At 49.5% G+C, this 24,368-nt stretch overlaps 1 protein-coding gene across 1 annotated transcript in view; it reads left to right on the top strand.

Moving 5' to 3' along the window:
- The window catches only part of HIP1R (huntingtin interacting protein 1 related), a 513,161-nt gene that overhangs the window by 223,301 nt on the left and 265,492 nt on the right, over positions 1-24,368 (top strand). Inside the window, exon 8 of the mRNA XM_085635911.1 lies at positions 2,704-2,844. Coding sequence (XP_085492037.1) covers positions 2,704-2,844 — 141 coding nt within the window. The remainder of the gene's footprint in view (positions 1-2,703; positions 2,845-24,368) is intronic.

The raw sequence follows: 24,368 nt of genomic DNA, 5'->3' as shown, positions 1-24,368 counted from the left end.
GCTGGTGAATTGCTGACCAGAGCTCAGCTCAGTCCCTTTCAGGTCTAAGGCCCCCTGGGGAACGAGTTATGTTGGGGAAAAATCTCTATTTCAGGTTTTTACTTATTCTTCCCCTGGGGTCTTTGAGAGCCGTGCTGGTCGTCTGCCATAGAGCCTTTTTGTGGAGGTGTTTGGAAGAACGGGGCCTTATTCCAACCTTCCTGAAAGACCTCCTGTGAAAGTTGTGGAGTAAAGCTGAAGTGTGCTTATGTTTGTGTACAAAACAGCTCCCCTGTTCTCCTAGAAATCTGCAACGAAAGGAATGCAGTCGAATGCAACATTTCCAGAAACCAGGCTGTGTAAAAGTGAAGGGTTTACACCACCTTAATCTGACCTTCTGCCAAGAGCTGGCAAGTGAATGAATGAATCAATTTGTACTTGGCTGGCGCACGTGGCCAGCCGTGTAGATGCTGAAGATGGCAATGGCTGGGTCTTTGAGCAAGATGGCCGCCAAAGCGGCCCTGGTTGCCAGAAAAGCAGGGTCTGAGCTATTCAGAAGTAAGGGAAGTAATAGAATAGAAAAATGGTCCCTTGCCTCCATCCATGAACACCGCCAAATCTCTTGATAGTGAGCGCATCTCGTTCTGTGATTTATCACTGTAGGATGTGTTCAGTCTCTACAGCTTGTTCACAACTGAAGTGGAGTGACTCTGAAATCCCAACTTGTCAGTCTTGACCCTCTGTACGTTGAAGTCCCAGTTTTCATATATAACCGGTGGTTTCATATCCAGAGAATAAATGTGTGAATCCCTACCAGTAAGTGAAACTTGGTCTTGAATCTCTCCACAGTTGATAGAAAGAGTGTTGGGGTTGTTATGGTGGTAGTAATGATCCATAAAATGAATCCTGCAAGGAGCCTTGGATAATGGTGGTGTGAAAGGGCAAAGCTAAGTGCTAATATTGTTAATCATAGCTAATTTGGAGGGTAAAAATATTTTACTTGCGAACAACAGGGTGTTTGTTAAAGGTTAGTCCAATAATTGTTTGTTTGACAAAGTTTATTTGTAAACTCTTTATGGATTATCTAGTGGAGGCAGGGTGGGTTCATGCAAATTTAGACCCTATTGAAATATTCAGGGTGCGAATTCTAAGAGGAAAATCTGCATGTATTGGAAGAAAGAATAACACACCCAACTATCATTTGTGCCTTCCCATTCTTGGAAATAACGTGGTGATTTTCAGAAGGGAATGTGGGAAAATGCTTTCCAATTTTTAAAATGACTTGTATAAAGAAATGATTCTCCAATTGTGGATTCCTAGCAGGAAAATCTGTGTTTTACCTGAATTTCACTGCTGGAAAAAACCAATTACCACATATAACTAGGCTTGCTGGGATGTCCTCATCGGTGTCTGTTGAAGGCAATCAGAAATGTATTACATTTTTTTTAATTACTTGCATTATTCTAGCTATGCCAAAATATTTACTACCAATAACCTAATTGGGAGTCATAATTGATCTCCTATTCACACTAATGAGGGGACACAAAAGTGTCAAAGTAAATGCGGAAACTGCAGTAAAAATGTCTTCGTAAGAGAGGTTTTCACTTTAGCTTTACAGCAGTATGAGTTGGTGCACCAGTTACTTTGATGTGGGAAAAGCTGCATGTTTTGAAGACTACAGAGGCACCAGAGGCAGTCGATACAGGTCCATCAGAATAGGTGTGAATGGTCTCCTTTCTTCAGCCCTGTGAGTCCGGTGGTGACATGGGAGTTCATCTTTGTGACAGTGTGGAATAGGGAGTGGCAGAGAGTTGGAATTTAATAATATTCAGATAGAAGAGGGTCGGGTCTTGGTTTGTGGTCCAGAAGCCTGGGTTTGGGTGTTGGTGTTTATCTGTGTGGCGGTGGGAGCTGGTACTAGGCTTTCTAGGCCTACCACTGATGATGCATGCTTTTAGCAGACAGGTTGCTAACCCTGTTGAATCCTAATGACCGATCATCTGTGAAGACCAGAATGTCGATCCATCCTGCTTCATGCTGGAAAACAGTTCCTGAAGCTGACTTTGCGTGGTTTTGTTTGCAGCGGACACAAATTGGGTTTTAGTTGGGTTCAGTTTGCGGTAGGCATTTCATTATCCAGCCTGGGAGGATGGTGAGGCAGCCTCGCACTCAATCGATGTTTTCTATTGTAAGGGCTCGAGTTAGAGGTATGTGGTGTCTAAATATTGCAATATGTAGATTTTATAATTGAGTAAAATGATTTAAGGTGGCTTCGTATAGTCCTTGATGATGGTGGACAGGCTCGTTGGGACACCACCATCAGTTTTGTGAAGTCGCAAGCCCTCCCCCGGGTGAAATGCAATGTTTCCCAGCAGGTTTTAGCTATTCATTAAGCTGTGACTGAAAGAAAAGTAGTCCCCGGCCAGGGTGGATTCGAGGGCCCGCTTTTTCGCTGTTGTTTTTCTCTTCTTCGGAATGTTTGTTTATTTGGGGACTGAAGAGACATTGAGTTCTATCATGAACACACATACCAAGGCCATCACAAACGTGTAGATTCAGTAAGGCACCACCTAAAACTTAGCAGTTTAGGACCAGTGATATGAAAATAATTCTGGTCATTCAGTCTGTCTGACAACTAATGTTGCTAGCTTCTGTAGGTGGTTGGGTTATTGGGTGGTTTTCTTTTACTAACAACTTTCTGGGTATTCCCGTCTGTATGTGCAGTTACCAGACAACTCAATAGCGGCATGGCCGTGTCGCAGATGTCTTCCGGGCAGTGCAAGCTGGCGCCGCTGATTCAGGTGATTCAGGACTGCAGCCACCTCTACCATTACACGGTCCAGCTGATGTTCAAGCTCCATGCATGTGAGTATCTCTTCCTACAGAATTTTATAAATATTTCTATATTCTTGGAATTTGTTACTAGTGCTCGGAGTGGGATCTGAGCTAAATAGAAATCAAATCGTAGCTACTGCTCGCCAACGATGCCAGCTACCGTTGTTCCTGTGATGCCAGCTACCGTTGTTCGTGTGATGCCTGCTACCGTTGTTCGTGTGATGCCTGCTACCGTTGTTCGTGTGATGCCTGCTACCGTTGTTCGTGTGAAGCCTGCTACCGTTGTTCTTGTGAAGCTTGCTACCGCTGTTCGTGTGATGCCGGCTACCGCTGTTCGTGTGATGCCGGCTACCGCTGTTCGTGTGATGCCGGCTACCGCTGTTCGTGTGATGCCGGCTACCGTTGTTCGTGTGATGCCGGCTACCGTTGTACGTGTGATGCCGGCTACCGTTGTACGTGTGATGCCGGCTACCGTTGTACGTGTGATGCCGGCTACCGTTGTACGTGTGATGCCGGCTACCGTTGTACGTGTGATGCCGGCTACCGTTGTACGTGTGATGCCGGCTACCGTTGTACGTGTGATGCCGGCTACCGTTGTGCGTGTGATGCCGGCTACCGTTGTGCGTGTGATGCCGGCTACCGTTGTGCGTGTGATGCCGGCTACCGTTGTACGTGTGATGCCGGCTACCGTTGTTCGTGTGATGCCGGCTACCGTTGTTCGTGTGATGCCGGCTACCGTTGTTCGTGTGATGCCGGCTACCGTTGTTCGTGTGATGCCGGCTACCGTTGTTCGTGTGATGTCTGCTACCGTTGTTCGTGTGATGTCTGCTACCGTTGTTACCGTTGTTCGTGTGATGCCTGCTACTGTTGTTCGTGTGATGCCTGCTACCGTTGTTCGTGTGATGCCTGCTACCGTTGTTTGTGTGATGCCGGCTACCGTTGTTTGTGTGATGCCGGCTACCGTTGTTTGTGTGATGCCGGCTACCGTTGTTCGTGTGATGCCTGCCTGCTACTACCGTTGTTTGTGTGATGCCGGCTACCGTTGTTCGTGTGATGCCGGCTACCGTTGTTCGTGTGATGCCGGCTACCGTTGTTCGTGTGATGCCGGCTACCGTTGTTCGTGTGATGCCGGCTACCGTTGTTCGTGTGATGCCGGCTACCGTTGTTTGTGTGATGCCGGCTACCGTTGTTTGTATGATGCCGGCTACCGTTGTTTGTGTGATGCCGGCTACCGTTGTTTGTGTGATGCCGGCTACCGTTGTTCATGTGATGCCTGCCTGCTACCGTTGTTCATGTGATGCCTGCCGGCTACCGTTGTTTGTGTGATGCCGGCTACCGTTGTTTGTGTGATGCCGGCTACCGTTGTTTGTGTGATGCCGGCTACCGTTGTTCGTGTGATGCCTGCCTGCTACCGTTGTTCGTATGATGCCGGCTACCGTTGTTCGTATGATGCCGGCTACCGTTGTTCGTGTGATGCCTGCCTGCTACCGTTGTTCGTATGATGCCGGCTACCGTTGTTCGTATGATGCCGGCTACGCTACCGTTGTTCGTATGATGCCGGCTACCGTTGTTCGTATGATGCCGGCTACCGTTGTTCGTATGATGCCGGCTACCGTTGTTCGTGTGATGCCGGCTACCGTTGTTTGTGTGATGCCGGCTACCGTTGTTTGTGTGATGCCGGCTACCGTTGTTTGTGTGATGCCGGCTACCGTTGTTCGTGTGATGCCTGCCTGCTACTACCGTTGTTTGTGTGATGCCGGCTACCGTTGTTTGTGTGATGCCGGCTACCGTTGTTCGTGTGATGCCGGCTACCGTTGTTCGTGTGATGCCGGCTACCGTTGTTCGTGTGATGCCGGCTACCGTTGTTCGTGTGATGCCGGCTACCGTTGTTCGTGTGATGCCGGCTACCGTTGTTCGTGTGATGCCGGCTACCGTTGTTTGTGTGATGCCGGCTACCGTTGTTTGTGTGATGCCGGCTACCGTTGTTTGTGTGATGCCGGCTACCGTTGTTCGTGTGATGCCTGCCTGCTACTACCGTTGTTTGTGTGATGCCGGCTACCGTTGTTCGTGTGATGCCGGCTACCGTTGTTCGTGTGATGCCGGCTACCGTTGTTCGTGTGATGCCGGCTACCGTTGTTCGTGTGATGCCGGCTACCGTTGTTCGTGTGATGCCGGCTACCGTTGTTCGTGTGATGCCGGCTACCGTTGTTCGTGTGATGCCGGCTACCGTTGTTCGTGTGATGCCGGCTACCGTTGTTCGTGTGATGCCGGCTACCGTTGTTCGTGTGATGCCGGCTACCGTTGTTCGTGTGATGCCGGCTACCGTTGTTCGTGTGATGCCGGCTACCATTGTTCGTGTGATGCCGGCTACCGTTGTTCGTGTGATGCCGGCTACCATTGTTCGTGTGATGCCGGCTACCGTTGTTCGTGTGATGCCGGCTACCGTTGTTCGTGTGATGCCGGCTACCGTTGTTCATGTGATGCCTGCCTGCTACCGTTGTTCGTGTGATGCCGGCTACCGTTGTTCATGTGATGCCTGCCTGCTACCGTTGTTCATGTGATGCCTGCCTGCTACCGTTGTTCGTGTGATGCCGGCTACCGTTGTTTGTGTGATGCCGGCTACCGTTGTTTGTGTGATGCCGGCTACCGTTCATGTGATGCCTGCCTGCTACCGTTGTTCATGTGATGCCTGCCTGCTACCGTTGTTTGTGTGATGCCGGCTACCGTTCATGTGATGCCTGCCTGCTACCGTTGATTGTGTGATGCCGGCTACCGTTGTTCGTGTGATGCCGGCTACCGTTGTTCGTGTGATGCCGGCTACCGTTGTTCGTGTGATGCCGGCTACCGTTGTTCGTGTGATGCCGGCTACCGTTGTTCGTGTGATGCCGGCTACCGTTGTTCGTGTGATGCCGGCTACCGTTGTTCGTGTGATGCCGGCTACCGTTGTTTGTGTGATGCCGGCTACCGTTGTTTGTGTGATGCCGGCTACCGTTGTTCGTGTGATGCCTGCCTGCTACTACCGTTGTTTGTGTGATGTCGGCTACCGTTGTTTGTGTGATGCCGGCTACCGTTGTTTGTGTGATGCCGGCTACCGTTGTTTGTGTGATGCCGGCTACCGTTGTTTGTGTGATGCCGGCTACCGTTGTTTGTGTGATGCCGGCTACCGTTGTTCGTGTGATGCCGGCTACCGTTGTTCGTGTGATGCCGGCTACCGTTGTTCATGTGATGCCTGCCTGCTACCGTTGTTCGTGTGATGCCGGCTACCGTTGTTCGTGTGATGCCGGCTACCGTTGTTTGTGTGATGCCGGCTACCGTTGTTTGTGTGATGCCGGCTACCGTTTGTGTGATGCCGGCTACCGTTGTTTGTGTGATGCCGGCTACCGTTGTTTGTGTGATGCCGGCTACCGTTGTTCGTGTGATGCCGGCTACCGTTGTTCGTGTGATGCCGGCTACCGTTGTTTGTGTGATGCCGGCTACCGTTGTTCGTGTGATGCCGGCTACCGTTGTTCGTGTGATGCCGGCTACCGTTGTTCGTGTGATGCCTGCTACCGTTGTTCGTGTGATGCCTGCTACCGTTGTTCGTGTGATGCCTGCTACCGTTGTTCGTGTGATGCCGGCTACCGTTGTTCGTGTGATGCCGGCTACCGTTGTTCGTGTGATGCCGGCTACCGTTGTTCGTGTGATGCCGGCTACCGTTGTTCGTGTGATGCCGGCTACCGTTGTTCGTGTGATGCCGGCTACCGTTGTTCGTGTGATGCCGGCTACCGTTGTTCGTGTGATGCCGGCTACCGTTGTTTGTGTGATGCCGGCTACCGTTGTTTGTGTGATGCCGGCTACCGTTGTTTGTGTGATGCCGGCTACCGTTGTTCGTGTGATGCCTGCCTGCTACTACCGTTGTTTGTGTGATGCCGGCTACCGTTGTTCGTGTGATGCCGGCTACCGTTGTTCGTGTGATGCCGGCTACCGTTGTTCGTGTGATGCCGGCTACCGTTGTTCGTGTGATGCCGGCTACCGTTGTTCGTGTGATGCCGGCTACCGTTGTTCGTGTGATGCCGGCTACCGTTGTTCGTGTGATGCCGGCTACCGTTGTTCGTGTGATGCCGGCTACCGTTGTTCGTGTGATGCCGGCTACCGTTGTTCGTGTGATGCCGGCTACCGTTGTTCGTGTGATGCCGGCTACCGTTGTTCGTGTGATGCCGGCTACCATTGTTCGTGTGATGCCGGCTACCGTTGTTCGTGTGATGCCGGCTACCATTGTTCGTGTGATGCCGGCTACCGTTGTTCGTGTGATGCCGGCTACCGTTGTTCGTGTGATGCCGGCTACCGTTGTTCATGTGATGCCTGCCTGCTACCGTTGTTCGTGTGATGCCGGCTACCGTTGTTCATGTGATGCCTGCCTGCTACCGTTGTTCATGTGATGCCTGCCTGCTACCGTTGTTCGTGTGATGCCGGCTACCGTTGTTTGTGTGATGCCGGCTACCGTTGTTTGTGTGATGCCGGCTACCGTTCATGTGATGCCTGCCTGCTACCGTTGTTCATGTGATGCCTGCCTGCTACCGTTGTTTGTGTGATGCCGGCTACCGTTCATGTGATGCCTGCCTGCTACCGTTGATTGTGTGATGCCGGCTACCGTTGTTCGTGTGATGCCGGCTACCGTTGTTCGTGTGATGCCGGCTACCGTTGTTCGTGTGATGCCGGCTACCGTTGTTCGTGTGATGCCGGCTACCGTTGTTCGTGTGATGCCGGCTACCGTTGTTCGTGTGATGCCGGCTACCGTTGTTCGTGTGATGCCGGCTACCGTTGTTTGTGTGATGCCGGCTACCGTTGTTTGTGTGATGCCGGCTACCGTTGTTCGTGTGATGCCTGCCTGCTACTACCGTTGTTTGTGTGATGTCGGCTACCGTTGTTTGTGTGATGCCGGCTACCGTTGTTTGTGTGATGCCGGCTACCGTTGTTTGTGTGATGCCGGCTACCGTTGTTTGTGTGATGCCGGCTACCGTTGTTTGTGTGATGCCGGCTACCGTTGTTCGTGTGATGCCGGCTACCGTTGTTCGTGTGATGCCGGCTACCGTTGTTCATGTGATGCCTGCCTGCTACCGTTGTTCGTGTGATGCCGGCTACCGTTGTTCGTGTGATGCCGGCTACCGTTGTTTGTGTGATGCCGGCTACCGTTGTTTGTGTGATGCCGGCTACCGTTTGTGTGATGCCGGCTACCGTTGTTTGTGTGATGCCGGCTACCGTTGTTTGTGTGATGCCGGCTACCGTTGTTCGTGTGATGCCGGCTACCGTTGTTCGTGTGATGCCGGCTACCGTTGTTTGTGTGATGCCGGCTACCGTTGTTCGTGTGATGCCGGCTACCGTTGTTCGTGTGATGCCGGCTACCGTTGTTCGTGTGATGCCTGCTACCGTTGTTCGTGTGATGCCTGCTACCGTTGTTCGTGTGATGCCTGCTACCGTTGTTCGTGTGATGCCGGCTACCGTTGTTCGTGTGATGCCGGCTACCGTTGTTCGTGTGATGCCGGCTACCGTTGTTCATGTGATGCCTGCCTGCTACCGTTGTTCGTGTGATGCCGGCTACCGTTGTTCGTGTGATGCCTGCCTGCTACTACCGTTGTTTGTGTGATGCCGGCTACCGTTGATTGTGTGATGCCGGCTACCGTTGATTGTGTGATGCCGGCTACCGTTGTTCGTGTGATGCCGGCTACCGTTGTTCGTGTGATGCCGGCTACCGTTGTTCGTATGATGCCGGCTACCGTTGTTCGTGTGATGCCGGCTACCGTTGTTTGTGTGATGCCGGCTACCGTTGTTTGTGTGATGCCGGCTACCGTTGTTTGTGTGATGCCGGCTACCGTTGTTTGTGTGATGCCGGCTACCGTTGTTTGTGTGATGCCGGCTACCGTTGTTTGTGTGATGCCGGCTACCGTTGTTTGTGTGATGCCGGCTACCGTTGTTTGTGTGATGCCGGCTACCGTTGTTTGTGTGATGCCGGCTACCGTTGTTTGTGTGATGCCGGCTACCGTTGTTCGTGTGATGCCTGCCTGCTACTACCGTTGTTTGTGTGATGTCGGCTACCGTTGTTTGTGTGATGCCGGCTACCGTTGTTTGTGTGATGCCGGCTACCGTTGTTTGTGTGATGCCGGCTACCGTTGTTCGTGTGATGCCTGCCTGCTACTACCGTTGTTTGTGTGATGTCGGCTACCGTTGTTTGTGTGATGTCGGCTACCGTTGTTTGTGTGATGCCGGCTACCGTTGTTTGTGTGATGCCGGCTACCGTTGTTTGTGTGATGCCGGCTACCGTTGTTTGTGTGATGCCGGCTACCGTTGTTTGTGTGATGCCGGCTACCGTTGTTTGTGTGATGCCGGCTACCGTTGTTTGTGTGATGCCGGCTACCGTTGTTTGTGTGATGCCGGCTACCGTTGTTTGTGTGATGCCGGCTACCGTTGTTCGTGTGATGCCGGCTACCGTTGTTCGTGTGATGCCGGCTACCGTTGTTCGTGTGATGCCGGCTACCGTTGTTCATGTGATGCCTGCCTGCTACCGTTGTTCGTGTGATGCCGGCTACCGTTGTTCATGTGATGCCTGCCTGCTACCGTTGTTCGTGTGATGCCGGCTACCGTTGTTCGTGTGATGCCGGCTACCGTTGTTCATTAGATGCCTGCCTGCTACCGTTGTTCGTGTGATGCCTGCCTGCTACCGTTGTTCGTGTGATGCCGGCTACCGTTGTTCATGTGATGCCTGCCTGCTACCGTTGTTCGTGTGATGCCGGCTACCGTTGTTCATGTGATGCCTGCCTGCTACCGTTTTTCGTGTGATGCCGGCTACCGTTTTTCGTGTGATGCCGGCTACCGTTTTTCGTGTGATGCCGGCTACCGTTTTTCGTGTGATGCCGGCTACCGTTTTTCGTGTGATGCCGGCTACCGTTTTTCGTGTGATGCCGGCTACCGTTGTTCGTTCGTGTGATGCCGGCTACCGCTGTTCGTGTGATGCCTGCTACCGTTGTTCGTGTGAGGGTAAACTTCCTTTGAATAGGTGGATATCTGTTTCCACATGTAAATGAAGAAACTGCAAGTTGAGTCTATAGCTAGGGAAGGTTCAGATGTTTTGTGGTCCTCTCTTGTGTGAGTGGTCAAAAACATGTCTGTAATCTTTTCAATGGACCATTTCTCAAAACACTCAAATTCACTATGAAAAAAATATAAAGGCACGTTATTTACCCATAATGACTGTAAACATTTTAAATAGCCCACATTTAGTATGACCACCACCGAAAAATAATGCATGAGCAAGCTTTGGTAGCTTAGGCTTCTGGTGCGTTACTGGTGCGTTAGCGTGGGCTGGGTGACCATACCTAGCTAAATTCAGAGGGGTTTAGTTGTATCCTACCAGAGTGCCCCCTAACATGTTTGTGCAGTAAAGCAGGCATAACCGTCCACAAGGCTGTTTTGTTTATTTGCCATTTATCATATCGATCACCATTGTGACAATTTTACAATCCTCACAAAACACAGGATTACATTAATATTTGCATGTCAATGTAGATGGTGTCCTACACCGTTCTAAGGGAGCATATACATGTTAATATAAATATACAGTTGTAAAAGTGGGTGAGCTTTCGGCCATCGTGTTCCCAGTAGATCAGGCAAGAACAGAGGGTCTTTCCAGGGATTCCAACTTTTCCTGCCTTTGTGGGGCATACCTTGGCTTCATGACCCAGATCTATCCCACGGCAGGAGGAGGGGATGTGTCCCTCCAGCGTTAAGCAGTGTCTCATTGTGCTAGCACTGACCCCAGGTGCAGCAGTACTACGGCGTAAAGAATGACATCTACATCTTCAAAGATATGTAGAATGATGAGCTTGACAATATTCATAACCTCTGAGTCTAGGACTCGGAGCATTTACTCAAGCAAGAGATGTCTGTAGTAAGAGGAATAGAGCAATGTTTACGTGTTCTTCAGAAGGTGGGCCTTTACTGTTGACATTGTTTGCGATGTTGAGGACTTACCTTTTCCGTGGCTGTGCGAGTCTCTGCACCACTCCATGCATCATTTAACAGCGGTCCCTAATTAAATACCAGACTTCAAGTTTTGTTTGCCCTTCGGAAGAGAACGTTGACTGAGCGAAGGGCAGCGATTGATCTGGGTTGCTTATTTGGATTATTTTTTTGTTAAATGCATTGTTCTGCTTATACAAATGTGTGGGAAAGGAATCAGGTTGTGTCTTGAACATTTTTGAAGATTTGTTATAATTAGGATCCAAGACCTGTTTGACATCGCAAATGGCGTCATTGATGACATTACTATAGGTAGTAACAATCCTTCGCAGGTTTGTACTTTGCTGTGTGTTGGCCGTTCTCTATTTCCAGTTTGTGGTTAAGCTGTCCACCTGGTTTGTGAACCTTATAGCCATAATAAAAATGTGCCAGCACCGTGTATGGGCAAGGTGAGTCACCCAGCCCCCAGGAGGTGCCAGATGAAATCCCCGAGATGTGGTAAAGGGGATTTGTGTGCTCTGAACTGATATGCACATTTATTAGCAATATTTCATACTTTGGGTGCATATAAACACTCCTGTGTTCCTCAAACGTAATTTGGGTTCTTAAGATTGTCCAGAAAATAAGGCAAGGGGTACTGGAAACGTATCACTGGACATTATCTTTGGCCCTGACCTGGAGTCACTTCCTGAAGGACACGACTGCTTGATATGCCGTGCAAACACAAGTATTGAGCATATGAGAAAAGGCTATGCCCTGTGCCTTCCAGCCTGCGGTACCTTTGAGATGGAAAAAAGCAATTGTCACCCCCCTCTTGAAAAAATTGTCAGCTGACCCATAGGTTCTGAGAAGCTCCAGGCCCATCCCGCCCCTATCTTTTCCTGTGAAGATTCTGGAACGATATGTCACTCGTCGATTATCGCAATATCTGGAATCTCGCTTTCTCCTTGAGGATGAACAATTTTGTTTTAGACGTGGACATGGCACAGAATCGGCCTTAGCTCTGGATGAGTTACGGATGCGGGTGGATAGTGGGCAGTCGAGAGTCCTTATCATGCGTGATTTTGTCACCTGCCCTTGACACGGTTGACTACAAAATCCTTCCCTCCTGAGTAACCTCAATGGGAGTTGGAGGCACAGCATAAAAGTGGATGGAGTCTTACCGATCGAGCAGGTGACCGGCTGCGGTCTTGCCTCCCTACTGTTTTGATTTAAAAATCTATGCCGGGGAGTGCTGCAGGGCTCGGCACTCGGCCCAATTTTGCTCAATATTTATATGAGGCCACTTATTACTTTGATAAGGGAGCATGACGTTAGGTTAGCCAACTATGCAGACGACACTCGGCTGATTCTTTTTTTTTTTCCGTAGTTTTATATTGCGCAAACTTGACCTGAAGGTATCCGAGCGCTTTACATGAGCACCAGTTGCGTTACACAAGGACACATTCATTTTTTGTTAGGCACGTGCGATTTAGGGATTTGCCCAGAATCACAGGAAGTTGAGCGTCATTGCCGATACTTGACCCCAGTTCCCCAGATTTGAGATCGACCACCCTAGCCGTTATGCTACATCTTACATGCCGTCCTTCAATAGCAATCAAGAGGAGACTGCAACAGCGTTTCAATAGGACATGCTGGATGAATGCAAATTCATTCAAATTAAACTGGGACAAAACTGAATTCCTCTGTTAGGCGAGTAAGAGTCCTATGACTTTGACCTCTGACTTTTGGCCCCTTCCTCGCTGGTGCTATCGGGCACAGTTTGGAACTTGCCAGTCCTATTTGATAGCAAGTTCTCCCTGGAACATCATGTTACAAAAGTTGTGGGCGCATGTGTTTCACTTTTACGTAGCTAGTAGGAAGGTGCTACCTCTGCTGCCTACTCGAGCTAAAGCCCTTGTAGCGCTTGCCTCATTCTCAGTCGAATGAACCACTGTAATGCTTTGCTACTTGGGGCCCCTAATACTTGCTCAATAGACTATGTAGAGTTCAAGTGGCAGCAGCCGAACCTGCCTTAAACAGACCTCTCAGATCATCAGCCTCTAATGCCCCGATGGACCTGCCCTGGCTGCCTCTGCAGCAGAGGGTCTGCTTTAACGCCATGTGCATCGTGTTCAGGGCGTTACCAGGCACTGGTCCAGCAACCCTACAACAAAGACTGAAGAGATGCACTCCAGAGCAGCATCTCCGCTCCAGCAACGCAAACTTAGTTTGTGTTAATACGTTTCGGCAGACCAGACAAGGGGTTTGAGGCTTCTCAGTCAAAGCGGCCTAATTCTGGAACAAACTGCGGCCATACCTTAGGCTTAGATCCGCAATAGATCTGATGCAATTCAGGAAAGCTCTGAAGACACGGCTTTTCCCCAAATAATTCTTGCCCTGTGTTTTCCCCTCTGATGGTTGCTGGCAGTCTGTATCTGCCTACATGCGTCTTAGCACCAGGATACCAGTTTTGGTAACAGTTTGCACTCTAAAAATGATTTAAATAAATACATTGGAGAGCCTGTCCCCTCAGAAACTGGGAGAGGAATATAACCTTTGGTTGAAAGCCTTTAGGCAAATGCCTGGTACATACAGGTCTGCTTTTTGTATGCAGCCTGATGGGCCGTGCTCTTTCCATTTTATAGAAAGAGGAAGGCCATACGCAGTGTAGTCTATTTCAATGCATAGGAGCATTTTATTTTAGTAGCTGATCATACCCGGCAAATTGTAGTCAATTTTAGGTTTTGGGTTGTAGCTGTAAAATCCCTTCAGTTGCTCCTTTTTCGGTGTTTGTGTGTGTTTTAGATTTGCTATGCTTATTTCAAACAAAACGTATTTTAAAATACGTTATGACGTTTTGTCCTGGGTGGGTTATGTCCATAAACTGCAAGCATTGTACCATTCCTTTTGAATTACGTCTGTCATTCGATAGGTGGTGCCTGTTCGTAGTGTGTTTTTTTCTCCCAGCAGTTGATGACTCTTAAAAGCATGGCATGGCATTTAAACATTGAGAGCATCGAGCCCACCGCTGAGCTTCATCAATGCTCATTGATTGGTTTGTTTCTCTGTGAAAAGTAAACAAAAGGTAACCATTCGAATTGTAATCAGAACCCATTAATAACTGAATGGTGGAGAATCCGATGTAAACCCAAATAAAGACAAATGTATTTCAAGAAAGACTTCACTAAACCCCACTGTCTGGAAAGCATAATAAAGGTTTCTGCTCTTCCTACTAATTCAACTTGAAAGTGTAGCCTCTTTATGGTTCTCAAATTATAGACTGTGGTGGTAGTTCTTAAAAGATATTGTTACCAAGGCTTGCTGGAGGTTGGTCGGTTGCATCTAGACTGGCATCAGAAGGAGAACGCTCTTGTGTCTGAGCTGCTAAAGTTAACTTCACAGCTACAAGAGTGGAAGTACTCTACAGGAATGGCAAAGAACTTGCGCACACTTATGGCGTACACTATCTCACTGCAGCATAAGGGGGAGAAGGAAATTGTTAGCAGCCGAACAGTGAGGCTCTGGGCACTGAGTGCACCTGCAGGATCCCGCCCCTCCACCCACCTGCAGACTTCTCACCCAAGGGGCCATGGACCGTACTGGCCATTAATTGCTTGGACTTCAGATGACCACCTCCCGCCTTCAGGGGCAAGGGCTCCTGAAAGGTTGTTCTGCCGTAAAGAAACCTCCTCACCCCCTTATGTCTTCCAGGCAGCTCCCTGTGAGCATTTCACTCACAAGAGACACACAGAAGACACTCCCTACTATTAATCCGTGAGGTGGTGATGCCCCTCCCTCGATCCCGGTGCACTAGCCCTGGCACCACCTTCGAGAACCTGCAGGAATGTCACACCCCCTAAATGACCCATGACCTCCCGATACTCTCTCTCCTACTGGATTGATTTTTTTTTTTTTAGGTCGAAGTCTACAGGCCAGCTCAGCTGTCTGGTTTGCTAACGACATCTTGGGGACATTCGTAAAGCTTCCCTGGGAATCCATTCAGCCCAATTCTTACCATTGGTTTTGTGGTTAATAACTCACAATTGCTTGCTTTCTGTTTGCTGGCTTTATTTGTTTTAGGCTGTCCAGCTCGAGTTTGTCCCTTCCTTTCCCTTACCCAAACCCTATTTACTGTATTCCTCCACCAGTACTAGATTTCTGTAAATAGGCCTTTAAATCATCAGTTGTTGTTATCTTGTCACATTGGCTGTACAGTCAAAGAAAGAGGCTGTGTGATATTTATTTTCTAGCACACAACAAAATGTGAATGTTTGTAAATTAAATGTGTAGATATTTCAGAATATATCGGAACTAGGACAGCACAAATGAAGCACATGCTTTGGCAATTCTGAAGTGTGGTGGAAACAAATATTTTGATTCGATCAAAACACCAAGTGATGATATTTCCACACATTGTTTATGCGCTGTATGCTTTCATCAGTAAGATTGTATGTTTGTGCCGGTGTAATGATCATTTCAATTGAAGATGTGTTTTCTGTAATGGCAGCACGCTACCACACCATACATGCTCCACTCTGCACCACCGCACTCTACATTGCACCACTCTACACTATGCCACTCCACTGCACTCTACTCTGCACGACTCCACTACTCTCTTCGCCTCTCTACTCTACACCACTTCACTCCACCCTACTCCATTCTGCGCCACTCCACTCTGCACCTCTGCACTCTATTTTCCACCACTCCACATTATACCAGTCAACTCTATGCCACTCTAATCTACTCGACACCACTGCACTCTACACCACTCTACGCCAGTGCACTCCACCCTACTCCATTCTGCGCCACTCCACTCTGCGCCTCTGCACTTTATTTTCCACCACTCCACATTATACCAGTACTCTATGCCACTCTAATCTACTCGACACCACTGAACTCTATTCTACGCCACTGTACTCTACCATGCACCACTCCGCACCACTCTACGCCACTGGACTCTACGCCACTCTATTGTACGTCACTCCACTCTACATGACTTTAATAAATACCAATGCACTCTACGCCAATCTACTCTGCACCACAGTACTTTAAGCCACTTCACTCTAGGCTACTCTACGACACTTTACTATGCAACACTACGCCCTGACGCTGTACTCTATTAAACTCTACTCTACTCAGTGTCACTACTTTGCTCCATGACACTACTCCACTCTACGCAGCTCCCTCTATTCCACTATACTCCACTCTGTTCTACAACACACTACTCCGCTCCGCTCCAGTACTCTACTCTATGCCGCTCCTTTCTATGCCACTCAGTTCTACAACACTCTACGTCATCCCAATCTCTTACATTACTCCACTCTATGCCATTCCACTCTGACATTCCACTCTGACAATCTACTCTGCTCTACGCCACACTACTCAACACCCTTTAACCCACCGCACTATGTTCTACTACCGCTACCCAACACCCTTTAACCCACTCCACTATGTTCTACTACCGCTGCATGATACTCTATGCCACTCCACGACACTCAACTCTATTCCAGCTTTATTCCACTCTATGCCCTTCCACTCTACAACCTTCTACTCTCTCCACAACACTCTACACCACTCCATAACACTCATCTTTTACGCCACTCCACGACTCTCTATGCCTCTCCATAACACTCCACTCTACTCCACTTTACAACACTCCATTCTCCTTTACCCCACAAACTTTTAGCCTTGCTGAACAGCAGCCACTTTGGTGTACAATGTGGCAAAAACATATTGGCAAAGCCAATAGCTCTTGGATAGGCAAGACCTATTGGCTTTGCCAATGCTTGTTTTACAAAGCAAAATAGTTCGCAGTGACCTTTGGGGTCCATCTGTGTTTACTTTCTTGCTTCCCAGAGTATTCAATGGGTAGGGGTCCCCGCTTCACATCTACTGCCCCCCTCAACCAGCATGCATAAAGCTTTCAAGATCAAACCTGCTTACATTGTTGGAATGTTTTGTGGGCCAGGGTGTGTGTATTTTAAGTGGCCCATTGGATGTCTTCCTATGTCTTAATGGATTGAACCTTAACTACAAAGATATCATTGCCAACTCTTGTGTGTGTCTCACCCCAAATATTTCACCTGTTTACCGAAAGGAACAGGCTCACGGGTGCTCTGATTTGGCTGTAGTAGGGGTTCCTCCTTGGGGACATTTAACTCTCCAGCGGCTGCAGAAACCTACGATGCATCTCACGCCATGTGTTACCCCGTGCGTGTGACGTCTGAGAGCGCAAGCCTCCGTTGCACGCTCCATTGAGTCTCCCTTGGTGCGTTAAAAGGGCGGTGTCCGTCCCCCAGGAGCGCTTAATAATTAGCTTCTAATTGCTTCCTTTATGGCCTCTGAAAACGCTAGGCCTGGGGTTAAGCGCTCCCTGCCGACACCTGCTGGGGTCCAGAAAGGGCCATTTTAGTCTTGCATTCTTCTGAAGTCGGTAACTGAGTATCATTACATCTATTAATAGTAACCCCATAAATCATAGCGCTTAGAAGTGGTTAAACTGTAATATTAAGTGCTGTATTCAACCATTCTGCTATAAACTCCTCCGCTGTGCGCCTTGGGTCCTTTCTTTTTCCTGCCTCTCTGCCGTTTCCATCAGGGTCAGTTATCCGGTAGGTATTTTCAGATGTATTGGGATGGGCTGAAACGGAGTCGCCGTGCCGTGCCGTACCTTCTCCTCCTGCTCCCTTCGTCTCTCCAACGCTTCGTCCCATCGTGGTGTGGACCCTGGAGGGGCCCTGCCGTGTTTTCTATACCGGACTGCTTAATGTATTCATAAATTGGGCGCGAGGACCATCCTTTCCTTGGGAGCCCCCTGCTGGCAGGGCCCAATGCCCCCCACACCAAGGCTGCCTAGTCCCGATTCCTCTTCACGCCTCTTTCCCCACCATCCAACCCTTCCGGTCTCTTTATCCCTCCCTTGCAGATTCTTTTTAGTCCCTGATCCTTCCCTTCGTCAGTGTTTTCCTTGTCTTTACCTTCCTGCTTCTTTCTCCCTTTTCTGCCTTTCTCTCTGGCTCCGATTAAGAGGAAGATAAAGAAGTCCTGGTCGTCAAAATGAGAGTCGGTACCCACCATCTCCACGCACCGGTACAAGTTAACCCCTGTTGTCACATAACTCTGTTCATGTGCCACCGCCATTTTACACCCAAGCGTGTGCTTCCCTTGACTTTGCACCCGTCCTGGTGTTTTGCTTTTCTTACGTATGCAAATGGCTAGTCTGTGCTTTCTGAAACTGAATATAACCAGTGTGTGAGTGAATGAATGAACAATCGAGCCCGTCAGGTTATTCTGTCTCATTGAGAAAGTGTGTTGATGGATGAATGTGACTGCAGGGAAAATAGAGGGCCCGGTTTATTTGCAATTTCAAGTTACAGGTGCAAATGGCATTTTTTTTTTCCAAGTGTAGCGCCTCGTTTGTGATTCACGCAGTCAGTACTTGATTTCTAAAAAATGAACTGCCAGGGCCCCTCTCGGAAGGCCACTGCAGCTTGCCCCACCCATACCCAGCCAGCACTGCCAATGACGGTACCAACATAACACCGAACCATTGCACTCCTGCAAGTGCCACAATTCAGACTATTTCGGGCCACAGAAAGCTATAATAATGTCACGAGAGTCTGGTATTAATCAATTTCAATACACTGATTTAATAAACATGATTGTTGTGCTCATCTCGTAATTCAAAAGACAGCGCCACCATGTGGTGGACTGTCACTAAAGCCGATGCTAACAGTGCTGGGCACCGGAAACCACCAGCACAAATTAAGCACTGCACACAGTGTCCTTTTACGCTTTTAAGTACTCACACATACTTTTTTTTATGTGAATAAATCTTCTCTGGCAGGTGGAAGAGTGTGCCCATTTCAGGGAGGGAATGCGTTAGAAAGTTTGGAGACCGCCCCAGATGTACTTGTTGGTCGGTGCTGACAAAAATTTCACGACTTATTCCCACCCTGGTGGGAAAGAGAATGGAACAAAAGTGATAGGTGTATCAGTAATATTTTTGTCCTTGGAGAAATAAACTTCAAGGAGCAAAGGGGCAGTTGCACATATGTGATATAATTTCACCTGCATAAATATACACAGTGCGCTTACTGCATACCCGTGAATAGGGATTTGCAAACGTTTCCTTGAGTATTTCTGAAAATGTCACCCCTTTCCAAACGTGCACGTAAACGAACTTTCAAAACATTTGAAATTTACACCAAACCAAAGATCAAACTTGTGGGACATTTTTTGGGATTTTCTTCGATAAGTGTGACCCAGACTCTATTCAGTCGTGGTCGTCATATGTCTGGACCCAAGATCATCCGGAGGCTTGGCAGCTTTCAGATGCACACTTTTGCGCAGCATTGTCGCCTGGTCCCCCTGAATGGGGGTCTGTTCTACTTGTGCGCTGCTTGAAGGACCACCATCGGCCAGGGATGGACCGAAGACCAGCTGCGCACTCGCATATATCTGAGACGGGAGGCCTGCACATGTCTGCTCGCCGATGGCATGTGCAGAGGCTGCCTGGCACACAAGTGTGCTCTGTAGGGGCAGACAGGCCTGCCACTGTACTGTACCCTACAGTGGGGCTTCTCCAACAAGTAACAGGAAGCGTCACTTAACAAGGGAGCTTTGAAGGAAGCAAACTCACCAACCCAACACCCAGCACAGCAACAATATCCCCGTTTCATGCAGTCCAAATTTGATATTCATGATACATTTTTGTACCCTGCTTAAGGAACAAGGCTTGCTGTTTTAAAACTCCAGTCCCTATCAGAGTAAAGCTTCTCCTCTCAACCTTTTTGTACTAAATGAATTCCAGAATTGTCCACCATTTTGCAGCCGCGGTCGGTAGTAGGAGTAATTGCAGGGCGGTGACGTGGGGAGGGGGAGGGGCAGGGTGGGGGGTAGTAAACTATGGATTACGGAGGTTTACAGGTCAATTAACATATACATTAATAAAACGAATTTCGTTGCGTGCACTGCATCCCCAAATGGGATGCAGTGCACGCAACGAAATTCGTTTTATTAATGTATATTAATTTACCTATAAACCTCCGTAATCCATAGTTTACTACCCCCCACGCTGCCCCTCCCCCTGTCACCGCCCTGCAGTTACTCCTACTACCGACCGCGGCTGCCATTTTGTCTAGGAACGCTTGGACCCCCCTTCCGTGGATGCCTGGCCCTTTAACACCAGTGTCTTAGACCACATTCCTACTGGCTCATGCGAAGTTTGATTCCCTGTGTGATATGGGAGGGGGAAGTGATGCAGATCCCTAGACCTAGACCTTGTATTCTTTGAAGCTGGCAGCCCACCCTGTCTGCAGAAACGTCCAGTTGTGCTTATTTCCACGTTCCTCTAGTTGTGCAGGCGGAATGGGCCACCACTTCGCATGCAGATGGCAATAACACCCTGCGGTTGTCGCAGCCACAAAATGCGTTCTGGAAAGTAAGGGCCATTTCCTGGCTTCTGATTGTCAATGTAGCCACTTCGAATGACTTGAAGATAAGGATCGGTGAGCCACTTTAAGTGGTCTGGACACAGGGGGCTATTCGGATTGATTGAAGAGTAGCCGGACTCTAATCTGTGTTATTCTGACCAGCAGCTTTTTTTTTTAACAATCAGAGTTGGGTTCTGTGTTCAGTTGCTTATTTGCTTCTGATTAGCTATTTGGCACCCAATGAAAATAGCAGTTATTTCCTACACTGCTGGTTTTCTAAGGTGTGAGTGTGGGGGTCAGCAGCAAACCCGCAGTGGATTCTCAGTGCAGAACTAGGTCTCCCATTTGCCTACCATTTTCTTGTCTGCTGTAGTGGATCCCCAAAATAATGTACCCTCTGGTGATCCACATCTTTGATTTGCGGATAGGGCAGCGTCCACCCACTCCTACGTACAACTATACCACACCGCGTGCTTTGTCTTCAACTTGTCTCTTTTTCCCTCCTAGTTTGGACCCTCTCCAGTGGAAGCTTCACAAGGAATCCTCCATTTGATCTCTCGGTTGCTGTCCGGGCCCAGCACTGCTCAGTGACTATGCTGTTCATGCGTCCTAGAGCTTTGGGAGGGAGGGGTGGGGGGGGCAAAGCAGACCGCTGAACAAGGTATATGTGTGTAAAAGGCCGCTTTTATTGGAGACAGGTGCACATTACAATTTTAACAAACTTGGCCGAAACGCCTTCCAAAACTAAACCTCACTAAATATAACATACTAACCCTGCCCCCCACCCCCTCCCCTAAATTCCTTCGAGCCCGCCCCCACCCGTACAATACAACATTACAACAATATCAAACATTACAATTCAGTATAACCCCCCCCCAACAATCTCCGAATACAAACCTTCGATTAAACCAACTCCCCTGCCTGCCCCTTTACAGCTATCGGCCCCCAAACTGTGTAACCGAACTAAACTTACCAAACCTATCCTTTCCCTGTCGATAACCCAACTCAACAACATAACTCAACCAACCTCCGGTAAAACTATCGAATTGACCATAACCCCCGCACTGCACCTGCTCCAAGCGACAGAATACAAGCGAATACCAATCCCTGCACACCTGTCCCCAGAAAACGCCGTAAATAAACGAGGAAAAAAGAGAGGGGGGGGACATAGAAAAAACCCCAATAAAAGTGTTTTTTGAGGGAGGGAGGGAGGGGACAAAAAACACAAGACTAGCCAAGCTCCCAGCCACCAGGTCACCAAACCTAAAATGGTGGCCGGGAGCGGGCGCCCAAAGAATTTATACCTGGGCCGGTTTAGTTAGAAAAAGGAGCCCAAATTCGAAAAGGCCGCGCGGAGCCAGCCACGCCCCCCCCACACGCCCCCTCCCAAACTGCCCGGGGGCGGGGACTCCCTGCGGTCGCCACCCCCCCCAAGCCCCCCTTGGGAGGGAGGGGTGGGGGGGGGGGCAAAGCAGACCGCTGAACAAGGTATATGTGTGTAAAAGGCCGCTTTTATTGGAGACAGGTGCACATTACAATTTTAACAACCTTGGCCGAAACGCCTTCCAAAACTAAACCTCACTAAATATAACATACTAACCCCGCCCCCCACCCCCTCCCCTAAATTCCTTCGAGCCCGCCCCCACCCGTACAATACAACATTACAACAATATCAAACATTACAATTCAGTATAACCCCCCCCAACAATCTCCGAATACAAACCTTCGATTAAACCAACTCCCCTGCCTGCCCCTTTACAGCTATCGGCCCCCAAACTGTGTAACCGAACTAAACTTACCAAACCTATCCTTTCCCTGTCGATAACCCAACTCAACAACATAACTCAACCAACCTCCGGTAAAACTATCGAGAATTGACCATAACCCCCGCCACCCAGAAAGAGGGGGGCGGTGCAACTACCCTCCCCCTGCCCCCCCCCCAAAAAAAGGGGCTTGAAACACGAGTCTAATTCCGCCCAGTCAAACACCGCGACAAAACCTCCCGAAGCTCCAACAAATACAAATCCATTCCCAACCGTGACAAATGGACCCCATCCCCCCGAAAAAATTCCACCGCCTCAAAACGAATATCCTTGTGCGTCACCCTCCCAAAACCCAGATCTCTGCAAAACCTGGAAATTTCCAAATTCAACTTCCTCCGTGACCTGTCAATCGCCCTGGGATTCTTTGCCCCTCTCCACACCCTCCGCGGAACCAATTCCGTCCACAACACGTGACAACCCGACCATTTCTCCTTCAACAAAGCCAGGTCCCGCTTCATGGCCCGCAATAATACCACTCCTTTTACGCTGCAAAGATCATTCTCCCCCAAATGTAACAGAAGAATATCCGGACATTGCCCCTTCACCATAGCTTTGTTCAAACACGGTATCAACTCCCTCCAAAGCATACCTCCCTTACCCTTCCAGATCAATCGAAACCGACTCTCGTTAAAACCCAAACTCCCCCCAAAATAACTCTTGCAAGCTTGGACGTGGGCCCACTTTACGAAGGAATGCCCCACAATCCACACCGTCAACTCCTGTGTGCTTGGCCCAGCCACCGAACCTGAAAAGAAAAACAAAGATGAAACTTCACGAAAAAGAGGTGGACGCAAGCGCTGTCGCTGCAGGATCTCGCACATATTTGTTAAAACAGGCAGATGACCAGCGCCCTAGGCGCATTATGTCGCCCTGAGACCAGCCCCGATTATGCGCTTCGGTTGCCGCCCCAATACGAAAAGAGTGCGTCCCAAACTGGGCCCCGTCCAGACCCAAGCACTGCAAACCCTTACGCAGCACCATGCGCAGCTGATAGTCCGTGACACGCGCCCCATTCATATGCCTGAAAACCAAATCACCCCCATCGCCCCCGGATAATATTTTCCATTGACGTGCCAAACGCAGCGGACACGTGCAGCTGGGGGCTCCTGCCTCTAACCACACCCCAGTACCCATCCCTCTCTGATCAGTTTTCGAGCTCGCCAACCAGATGTTCACACCCGTGTCCGAGAAGAACACGTCCTGCCAACGAATGCCCCTCTTAGTCCTAGACCCTAGCAGCTCGGAAACCCGAAAAGCCCCAAAAAACATGAAAACCATAAGGGTGGCGAATAACGAAGCCTCAAAATCATCTCTGCAAACTTCAGGCAAGACTGACAACAAACACGCTAACATCTGCCAAGAGATGGGTAACCTGGACATCACAGTTCCCCCCCCGCTCCCTAGCCCAGCCCTCAAGCATCCTACGTCCGAGTTCCCCAGCAGACGGGGAATAGCCCCAAAAGAGCTTACCCATAAAGGAAATCCCCGCTAACTTCCCAGCAATGGTGACTCTAGACAAACCCTTATCGATGAGGTCCAGGATGAAATGAACAACATCCCCTGAACGTCGCCCCCTTTTTTCCCTCCTACGCGCTCCTGAAGCCAAAAATTCCTTCCACGCCAGGGCGTACGCCGCACGAGTAGAAGCAGATAAAGAACCTACCACCAGCTGAAATACCCTACGTTGCCGACAGACCAGAGGTGCTCCGGCATCGGGGTCGGTGTCCTGTCCGCCTCCTTGGCCAGCCCACGGAACCTCTCCCACTGCGAACGAGACAAAGCATCCGCGATGTCATTGTCCACACCTGGCACGTGCAAAGCCCTGAATGCAATATCGTAACGCAAACAGCCCAACACAAACACTCTCATCAATTTCAATATCTGCTCATCCCTGGCCGACTGTCTGTTAACGATTTGCACCACAGCCATGTTATCCACACGGAACAGAACCTTTTAATGTTCCAGTTCCTTGCCCCACACAGTCAGGGCCACCAGCAAAGGAAAGAGTTCCAAAAAGGCAATGCTTCGCCCACCATTCCTCCACTCCTGCGGCCATTTCTCTGCACACCAACGCCCCTGCCAGTAAATGCCAAAACCATCACTGCCCGCCGCATCCGAAAACATTTGTACGTCCCAGTGCACATCCTCATCTCGTGCCAATGGAACTCCGTTAAAGGAGTGTAGGAAAAAGGACCACATCCGCAAATCTTCCTTCACACCTGCTGACAAACGCACGTGATGGTGAGGCAAATGCCGCCCCGCCAAGGCCCGGCCCAAACGCCTACAAAAAGTCCGGCCCGCCCGCACCACCCTGCAGGCAAAA

The sequence above is a fragment of the Triturus cristatus genome, chromosome 11, assembly GCF_964204655.1.
Source record: "Triturus cristatus chromosome 11, aTriCri1.1, whole genome shotgun sequence".
NCBI classification, from domain to species: Eukaryota; Metazoa; Chordata; class Amphibia; order Caudata; family Salamandridae; genus Triturus; species Triturus cristatus.
Note: the sequence above shows the minus strand (reverse complement) of the source record. Positions and strands in the feature narration are given on the sequence as shown.